This window comes from Vigna unguiculata, chromosome 3 (assembly GCF_004118075.2).
Source record: "Vigna unguiculata cultivar IT97K-499-35 chromosome 3, ASM411807v1, whole genome shotgun sequence".
Classification (NCBI taxonomy): Eukaryota; Viridiplantae; Streptophyta; class Magnoliopsida; order Fabales; family Fabaceae; genus Vigna; species Vigna unguiculata.
Window position 1 is genome coordinate 41449397 of NC_040281.1, and position 10991 is coordinate 41460387.

The 10991-nt window shown below is 29.6% G+C and overlaps 1 protein-coding gene across 1 annotated transcript; it reads right to left on the reverse strand.

Moving 5' to 3' along the window:
* Positions 1 to 6702: 6702 nt before the first annotated feature.
* On the reverse strand, positions 6703 to 10339 carry LOC114176224 (glutamate receptor 3.6-like). The gene is made up of 7 exons (XM_028061182.1): positions 10297 to 10339; positions 9913 to 10187; positions 8467 to 9806; positions 8097 to 8374; positions 7959 to 7990; positions 7397 to 7803; positions 6703 to 7285 (listed from the first exon to the last, which is right to left on the reverse strand). Exons 1-7 carry the CDS (start codon positions 10329 to 10331, stop codon positions 6821 to 6823), a joined length of 2832 nt encoding a protein of 943 aa, XP_027916983.1. The 5' UTR covers positions 10332 to 10339; the 3' UTR covers positions 6703 to 6820.
* Between the last annotated feature and the right edge of the window lie 652 nt (positions 10340 to 10991).

The following is a 10991-nucleotide window of genomic DNA, read 5'->3' on the forward strand; positions in this document are numbered from 1 at the left end:
ATGAGTTATTGAAATTAAGTAACATAGTTGTATAAATGAAAGAAAAAAAGAGAAGAAAGATAAGTTAAGTATTGATATCTAGCAAAGATGTGTTTTGATAATTTTTATTATAAGTTATTACTTTTTCATATTAAGCTTATTCTTTTAGATGCATTATGTGAGTTTTTATGTTGGTCTCTAAGGAGAATAGTCACTGAGTGAATATTTATGTAGTAATATATGGAGAAACGAGATAAGATAATTAAAAAACTTATTTTATATCAAATATAATTCGATATTATTCATAATTAGTGTTACTATTACTATTTTGGGTATATTATTGTTCTTTTTTTTTTTTGCATTAGCTTATCATTATTGCACTTGTGTGTTTTTTGTTTTTTTTTTCTAATGCAATGATTGCATATTTTTATATACGAAAGCCATGTTAGTGTTAAAAGTTAAGGGTGGCAGGAGCACAAAGTTAGATGAGGAATTGAAGGATTAGTATAGGAATTTCTTAGATAATCTGTTTACAAAAATTTATTAAGTTTCTATTTTATGTTTTAAGGTACTTATGAGTTCATTTTAAATGTATTTTGAAAAATAATGTGGTAACTTAAAAACTGTAATATGAATCGGTTCATTTCTAATTATTAATATCACAAAGCCTTATGCTTAATAAATATATATTAGATGAAAATTGAGTTGTTACTTTGTTACGGCAGGGTTGTGGACTAATTATATATAACACTCAGTCTAAGAGTATGACTCTAGTCAGTGGCGGATCTTGACCAAAAGTTTTGGAGGGGCCAGAATAATATAATTTTTTGATCATTTGATTGGATCATTAATATAACACTTTAAAAAATGACTCTTCTACAAAACAATTGGATCGTTAGATTGGATTATTAGTATAATGCTTTAAATACTTTAAAAGATGTGAAAAAATATAATTTAACTTGTTTTCATCTTCACGTGTAGCTTCTTCCCTTTTACTACTTCTACAAAATAAATTCATTATTTTATTCTTCATCGATATGTTTTTTTTAAATATATTAAAAAATAATTTATCATAATCTAATAAAATATTGAAAGACATAAGTATTAGAAGAAAAATATATTATAATCAAGTCACAATTAAAAATCGGTTATAAAAAAACATATAATACATTATTTTTTTTCTTCTATAATCATAAAAAGTAAGTATACAAAAGGCTCACGAGATAAAAAATAATTTTAATAACTATTAAAGTAATATTTCATCATCAAGACAAGAGAGAGTTACATTTTTTTTCTTCGAGAAATGAAAGAAACAGATGAGAAATGAGAGCAAACATAATGAGTATGGGTCTAACTTTATTTTTCTTCAAAAAAAAACATATGATAGTGAGAGATGAGTACAATTTTGTCAAAATTTAAAAAGGCAATGACAGAAGAAAATAAAAAATATTTTAATAAATGTTTTGTTTAATTACTCTTTTGGTTATTGTTTCTAAAAATGTAAGTTGATCTTCCAGTTTTTATAGTTTCAATTTAGTGACAATTTGATATTTTTAGACGAAAACAAATACTAGAAGACTAATTAAACCTATTTTTTTTTATTATTTTGGATTTTATGTTTTATTATTTATTAACATTAAATGTTGTATTTTATAAAAGAAATAAAGATACAGAATTTAATTATCATCAATTTCTAATTTTAAAAATTTCAAAAATTTAAAAATTAAAAAATGAATATATAATTTTGAAAAAAATAAAAAATATTTGGGGGGCCTAGGCCTCTCCCTGCTCCTGAGATGGTCCGCCCCTGACTCTAGTTGATCTTAAATTTAGAAAATAATTTAAAAGATCACTTAATTAAATTTTAATTATCTTTTAACTTTAGGTATTTATAATTGAATTATTATCAGAAATTTTTGTTTTATTCAATATTTCAAATATTTTTTATTTTATTTAGTATTCTATCATTACTTTTTGTTATTAACGAGACAATTTCACCGTTATTTTTTTTCTTATTTTAAAAAAGTCTAAAAGAATAACTAATTAAACGATAAATTAAAAACAGAAAAATAAAAATTGATAAATATGTAATCATTAGATAATAAAATAAAATAAAAAACATTTTTAAATACTTAAAAAATTAATAAAAAGATAAATTTTACGGGATATTTAAAATTTGATTAAAGTTTAATGTCAACCATGTAATCTAAAAAATACCACAAATAGAAATATACTTATGAATGTGCACCACACTCTCACCTACAGTACTTTTAATGACAAAAGAAAAAAAAAGGTAAAAAATAGTATTCTTTTTGACAAAGATTGTTTTTTCTTTAAGAAACATAAATTGCTTTTAAAAGACTCTTTTGTAAAGTAGTAAAATATCGTGATAGATACATCCACACAACCACGTGATAAATTGCACGAAAATATCTAGCCAAATTTTTTGCGTGATTATAGTTCACAAAATTTAATTAGTTTTCTTACTTCTTTCATTAACATAAATAAACCTAACATTTAAGATATTTTCAATTTTAATGTTAAGTTTAATGATTTTATTTAAAAAAAGGAAATTGTTAATAAAATCTACTGATCTCAATTCTTGTAAATATATATTTTTCAAATAAAATTAAGTTAGTCATCATTGTCAACTTTGACATTTATATAAATAAATTATATTTGTTATGAAACAAATTTAAATAAATATATGGAGGTAAAATATTAAATTATTTATATTACTTTTCACAAATAAAAACTAAATTAATTAATTTATCAGCATAATTATTTCTCTCATGAAAAAACATAAGAAATTTTGGACTGCGTATACTTATAAAAATGCAAGTACCATTGTCATCTCATTCTAGGATTCCAAAAAATCAATCGTTGATCCAAAAAATCATGACAAACAAAAGAATAATCATTATCCAACCAAAATTTTTGAAAGTCCTTCTTCTAATCAAGCATGCTCTAAAACATAAATGACCCTCATAAATTCACTATAAATGGAAGTCTATATTCCTAAAAGTTGAAAAACTATTCACATATTCTCTCTTACTTCCTATACAAATATTAGCACATGAAGCCAAACTAGAACAACTCATAGCTGCATCATCAATATTCACCTTAAGTCAATTAGTAGATAGAAGTTGTGTTATTACGTTTATAGAAGAAACCAACATACTTTCCTTAGTTTGAATATTAAAAATTTTCAACACCAATAAATCAGTGATAGTATTACTCATATGTTCCTTAGATTTATTTCCAATGATACATAGTAAGTCCTCAACTTAAAAAATGGGAGAAAGGAATCAATTAAATTATGAAATCTATTGTAATTTCTCATTGTTCAAATCATCCCGATAACCTTGGTAATGATAGACACTTTAATATTTTTAAGAAAAATAAACTAAAAAAAACTTCATCAACTAAAAAGTGCAAATCTTAAAAAAATTCCTTTAACTATTCTCACAATCCTATAATAATAAAACATTGAAAGAACAAATGCCAGAAATATTCAACATTATTTCCGGATAAATAAAACAGAATATAAAATCACTTTCGTAGTCATCCAACCAAATCCAGTTACTATCATCATGTTTTAATATACAAAATTTTCATTAACTCATTTTTATTTTTACTAATTAGACCATTTTTTTTAAACTACGCAAATAAATTTTATCAAACTATATTTAAACAGATAGATTTATCTATCGTTCACATGTCATCATTTATGTATCAAAAAACTAAATTTGGACCCTTGAACAGTGGTCATCCATGTTGGAAAATTTATATTAATCCTTGTTCGTAGAAGACAACACCGCTCATGGGTCGGAATTTAGTTTTCGTTGAGATATGTGAGCAATAAATGAGTTTATTTATGTTAATAAAGTTTGAGAATTTATTTATGTTAACAAAGTTTGAGAATTTATTTGTGCAATTTAAAAAAAATGTTTAAGAAAAAAATTGAAATTTATAACTCTAGTCAGTGTATAAAAATATATGGTATGTTTTACATGGAAAATAGATTCTTGTTAACAGTTAAAAAAATTATAGTTTTAATTTATGATTTTAAACTTTATTTATTATTAGACAAATATTTCTGAAAAAGTGTAAATATTTAGATTTACGAAAATGGGTATTATAATTGTGTATATACAAACCTAAACCTTTTACATTTTTAACTTTAAACCCAACATAGAATACATTTTATTTTTTAATTTTCTTTTAAAATTAGAAATTTTACACTTATACTTAATAAAATTAACAGAATAATTTTTATAACAAATACTTTTCATGATATAATTTATAAGAACGAGTAACAATAGACATAAACATATCGAAGAAGATTAAAAGAAGAGTTATAAGCTTAATATATGTTGGAAGTCCCACATCGATTAGAGATAAGACCAATTCACAATATATAAGTAAGTGTAATCCTTACTTTACAAGTCGGTTTTGTGGAGTTGAGTTAGGCTTTAAACTCACTTCTAACACGGTATCAAAGTCAAGCTAGAGCTTATACGGACCACCCACTAATTTCTTGTCTCATGTTAGGTGTAATCCTCACCTAATTTAGGCTTTAATCTTACTTCTAACAATATAAAAAGAGAAGGGATATATTCCAAAATAAGTTATTCTATTTGATCCTTCTTTAAAATTGCCAAGTTGCTTAAGTTACTTAATTGATATCCACATGTAATACATTCTTCTTTTAAGCAATAGTGTCATTTTAATTGATTCCTTTCTCCTCTACTCAATAGCTACTTCATTACTTTTTTTTTTCAAATTCCTTTTGAATTAAGATTTTTTTCTTCTTTTTGAAAAAGTTAATCATATTTTGAGATTGACTTCTTAAATTTACTTATCCTGAGTTTCATTTTTTCCATATAATAGGTATGCAAGTTTACATATCTAGTCTATTTTTATTGATCACATCACACGTCATGATTTAATCCTATGTTTGGCGCACTTCACCCTATATACTATACTAAATAATAATATAACTATATAACATTAAACGGGTAAACAATTTAATATTACTTCAATAAACTTAACAATTACCTATGCAAGAGTATCATAATATTAGTTAGAGGCCCAAGAAAAGAGAAAAATAAGAAATTTTCAAATTATAAGAATACATTACATGCAAATTCATTGTTCAATATAAGAAATGAAATTAATAATATGTATCAGCATAAAAAGCATGCAACATTGAGAATACTTAATATGTTGTAAATGAATTTTTTATTCTACTATTAGAAGCAAATTGAAAATATTAAAAACACATTATATCTTTTAATAGTAAAATTATCCTTATTAGATATTAATACTCAATTATGTCATTGTATAAATAACCATCTTCGTAATCAAATAAAAAAAAACTATAAACCATGTTTTATCAATAGAAATACATGTTTGTCATTGAGTCTATTGTATCGATATAAACGTGTCTTAATTAATGAATATGGAGAAGTAAAATTTGGTAGTGGCTAAAATTATACTCAATTATATTTATATAACCAAATAAATGATCAAACTATTAAATTATACTTTCATTTTCTTATTTAATTAATTATAATTATTATTTATTATGTGGTTTTAAATATTATTTAATGAAACTAGTATCTAATTTATTAAAATTATATCCAACACTCAAATATTAATTTATATTAAGTCCAAGTCATGGGTTCAAGCTTTACAATTTTTTTTTCTTTCTAAAGTTTAGTCATTAATAATGATTAAAAACCATACCAACAAGGAACTGAAACACGCCTTGTTTCAAGAGAGACTAACGACTTGGCCGCCACACTGAAATAGATTTCATCTTAAAATATTCACATTCCAATTTATTTCATCTTTCACATAAAAATAATCAACATACTTCTTCTGCCCACTGTTCAAAAATGGCGCCATGTTATAACATTCTTCTTCCGATGCTCCAAGACTTTCTGTACTCAAAAGAATAACATACAATAGTGGCTCAGTGCCATTTCACTGATGAGGACACCTTCACAACACCAACATTACTATATCTGACATTAAATACAAGAGAAAACATGAATAAATATAAAAGGATAATCGTGACAGATTAAAATAAGAGATATGTATTTAACTAATGCACTCAAAAGAACCACATACAATAGTGGCTCAGTGCTATCTCGCAAATGATGACACCTCCACAGGATCGACATTGTTATATCAGACATTAAATATAAGAGAAAACACGAATAAAAAATCAAAAAGGATAATCGTAATTAAAATAACACAAATGTAATGTTCTTATAACAAACTTAGAGCCGAAATAGAAATAAGGAAACCTTGAGCCCTTGTCACTAACTATAGTGAAAATCTTTTAATGTGTTTTCCAATTTCAAACCTCACTTTCTTAAACTTAAACTCCGTTGGTCTAGTGTAATATAAAAGAGAACAAATTTGAGATTTGACCATAAAAAAACATAGAGTACTTGTGAATTTTACAGAGCTATGTCCATAACAGAGTAGTAACTATTTTAAATAAATTGTTACAAAATTTGTGAATCACGTTACCAAAGTCCATTCAACTGCTCTGAAAATTGATTAATAAAATGGACCATATTTCTAAAAATAATTATTCAAGAAGGATATCTCATATTATTTCATCTGATGATCGCTAATAGTAGAAATGTGTCACTTAATCTTTAGCGTGTTAATCGTCAGACATGTTTTTCACATATAAGAAAACAGTAGGAAAAATCCTTAATGATCAAGAATTTTAGTCATCGAGACCTTTTGTGCTCATTATGGACATATTTGGTACTATGTTGTTGCATTGAAATTAAAAGACTCTTATAGATGTTGGAAGTTAATGTTGTACAGTAGGATTATTTTCTATGAGGACACTAACAGTTGAGTCATCCAAAGATCCACCCTCATGCACCACCTTTCTACAAGAGCATTTCTCCCTTCGCCTTCTCTTCGGCCTGTATTTGTCTTCCTCTTCTCTTTCATTCACAAAGGAAAGAAACGATCGAAGACGAGCAGAGTGAGATGAGCGTTCAAGGTTACTACTGTTGGAGTGTCTGCTAAAACGGTAAACCATTCGAATACCATAGCAAAGAAGAGCAACGAAGCATGCCATGCCACTAAGTAGGAACAGACCCCAAAAACTGTTTAGCTCAAGTCTGTCTATGCCTTGTTTTCCACCCTCTGAGCTGCAAGCACTTCTCGTTAGCCATTTGTCGTGAATTCTTTGGAGGTCACCATTTTCTGATAGTTTAAGGATCGCAGTTGACATATCAATTGATAAAGGAGATTCTCTGGGGAAGCCCTGTATGTTACATTCAAAACATGTTGTTATAGTTATTCAACCACCTATCTTAGTACTTTGAATGATGAATTTGGTATATGTGATGTTGATTTTTGTGATTTATATACTTACAAAGCCCCATCCCATCTTGGTGAACTCCTGACCGACGATACCGAATTCACATCTGGTGGCTAGGAAGAGTTCCATATATGCACGTTCATCTATTATTGCAGCAACACCACCGTTAGCTGGCCCATCCTTCAAGGCTTTTTCATATTCTGATGGGGAGTTCAGAGGAACAAGCCTTGATCTGTGTATGTTCAGCTCCTCTGTCAGATAATTCTCAGCAAATGAACCCCTCAGGAAACCTATGCGATCGTTGCTTATTACTAAGCTTTCAATTCCTTTAATCGGTGAAGAGAGTTGTTCCACAGTTAGTATGGAGGTGAGGCTTGCAATGTAGCTTGAGTTCAGTATCAAAACCACAAACAACCATATGATCAGCACAAAGCGACCAAGTGTGCTAACTGTTTTTTCTCCTGCATGCAACCATTTTTAGCTTCAACGCTTTGAGCTTTAGGATGATTATTTAGGTTTATTTATGTCTACTTTCTTCTTGAAATTTAGTTTCTGTTCACTACATGAGGAAAACATCAAGGATATAACTAGATAACAAAAAGTTACAATCACTTACTATGTGCAAAAAATAGGGTTGAGAAACTGAACCTGCAGAAATGAATGATGAAGATGTCAGCGATTGATAAAGTATGGTAGTGGTCAAGTGTAACAATCAAGACCACCATATTTTAAAATTGTCTTGCCACTTAATTACCAAATAATGGTGACAAATTGTCTTCTAGTTGGGCCTCTAAAGTCATCATTTATGCGACGCTCTAAAATCCACACAACAGCTCCCACCACTAAGAAAAACATTCCTGTCACAAACCACATCATTGGACTGAATGGTGTTAGGAAAGCCCAAGCACTGGATTTCAACTTCTTAATAGGTGCCACGACAACTAGCCCAGACTCAATATATGGCTGAGTAAAGTCCACTATCTTGGTTCTGTTAGTAGTAATGGTAATGTCTCCCACCACAGCATCGAAGGCCTGCACATACAAAAAACAATTTCCATGATGGAATTTAGAATAAACAAAACATCAGATAAAATGAAGACAGGTTATGAAAACTTGGCACTCACACCGACTGTGATCATGTGAAGAAGATCTGAATTTAATGGGTTGGTTTTGCCATCTCCAAATGAAACAAACTTGTAGGGAACGGGATAAGACAACAACCTGATAGCTGCAGTGAACACATCTATGCAATAACCACCAAACATCTCAGTTCCCTCAGTTCTTGACACAAACTCACGGTAACTAATTCTAAGAGGGACCCCAATTCTCAAGGGTTTTCCATTGCTGGAAAAAACCCATCCACGTGGGGTTTGAGTTGTTTGACCAGGCCAGATGACGCCATAGAGTCCATCACCAGAAATGGAATGATTAGGAGACTCCCCAGTGTGGAGGCCAGAAGTTTCAGACCAGAAACCAATCCTCCTAATCCCACTTCCTATCACATTAATGACTTCATATGATGAATGCACTAAGTTTCCATCTTCACCAAACATCATTTGGCCCGTTACACCACTTCTGTTCACCTCCAATATTTTTTTAAGCAGCTTCTCACCATCAACAAACACTCCCATGCTATCAAGCTCAAAACTCCCCCCTCTTAGCATGTTTCGACTTGAATCGTTTGAAAATGACAAAGTTCCCCCACTCCTGAAAAACGCATCCAGTGCAGAAGCTAGCACCCAAACAGTGTCGTAGGCGTAAAACCCAAAGCTGTTCAATGCCAAAGGACCCTCAACAGGATCCTTTTCCTTGCTCACTTTGTTCCATCTCGAACTAAATTTTCTTTTCATTTCTGAGTCAGGGGTATACATGCGCAAGGTGATAACACCTTGGATGTCATTCATGGCTGGAGATGTTGACAGGGATGGGTCTGAATCTATTACTGTAGAAAGCCAATCTGTGGCAATCCACACATAGCCACTTCCCATCATGCCAAGTGAACGAGCCACATTCAAGACATCTAGCCCAAAAGAAGGGTATATATGAAGGACTATTACCCTTGATTCCATTAAAGCTATCTTAACTAGTGCACCGTTTATATCTTCCCGAGTAATGTTACCAGGGTTAAGTGGTGCTTTGTGTGATATTTTACCACGTTTCTCTGCCAGCTTATCCCCTAAAACGGACACCCCATTTCTTCCATGATCATCGTCAATGTAAATGGCTATTACATCTCTCCATTGAAAGTGATCCACAATTTCTGCCACAGCAGTCATCTGATACAGATCACTCTGTGTTGTCCGAACAAAATATGGAAACTGCAGTGAAGTCAGCGTAGGGTCTGTTGCTGCAAATGAAAGTAGAGGCACCTGCATCTCATTTGCTATATGTGAAATCACATGTGCCATTACTGAGTACTGGGGACCAATTATGGCAGCAGTTTCACGCTCCATCAGCAGAAAGGCTGTAATAGAAAATCAAGGCAGTGACTAAGAAATATGCATCTAAAAGGGGAAAAAAAACGTACAAAAAATGAAATGGAAAACTGGGTTGTGTTGGAAAAGATGTACAATCAATGATTCCTAAGAATCCAGCGGATAATTTGGTGTCTAGCATTGAAATCTTGAGCTTAGTTCCGTTGAGAATGGTTGGATTAGAATTTATATCATCCACTGCAGATTGTATGGCAATTTTAGCTACTCTGCCAATTGTAGAGTTGAAAGATAAGATTGCCCCAATGTTAACAGCACGTGGTCTTGTAGAAACAGAGCTGATTCCTTTTGAGGGAAGACCACTGTAGAGGACGACAAGGAAAAGCAGCAAAACTTTGCTCATTGTATTTTTCCTGCAAAAAAATAATACAAGGGAAAATAAGACAAATATTATTGAGACATGAAATATATATAATAAAAGAAATTATACAATAACATCGGTAATTTGTAAACAATAGAGACATGAAATATATATAGTTGTAGTTTATGTCTGACATGTCTTGGAATGTTGTAGATCATGTTCTCAGCTGAGGCATGGCGTGAATCCTTTTATAGTTGTAGGCCATGAATAATAAGTTTGGTGCTACCAAAATCCCCGTTTTTCTCATCATTTGTAATATTCCTAATTTTAATTTTGTCATTAGGGTAACGAAAAATACCAAATAATTGAACGTATGGATGAAGTTATTATATGTAGCACAGTTCAGCAGTTTTTATCTTAGTATCTTAACTTTAGTTAGTTAGCTCTTTTTTAGTTAACTCTTGTAAATGCTTTCGGTTAGTTTTCATTTTCTTGCGATATGACTCATCCTTTCTCATGGAATGAATAAGATGACATCATTACTTACATATTTTGATAACTTCTTTTTCAAGGAGATAATATTTTCTAAATAGTTTTAGAATGTAAGAAAATAAAAAAAAAGAAAATCACTTAAAAAAATATGACCTCAATATATTATATTATAAAAAAAAGTTATTAAAATTTTATTATTCAAAAATAATTTCCTTTGAGGAATATGTGATAAATACTTCAACTAAAGAGCTCTTAGCTAAATGTAGTAATAAAAATATCATTTGAAATTATTGAAAATTAGTTTGTAATTAAACATTAAGTTTGATTTCATAATTTTTTTATATGCTTATAAGTGTTTGAGTTA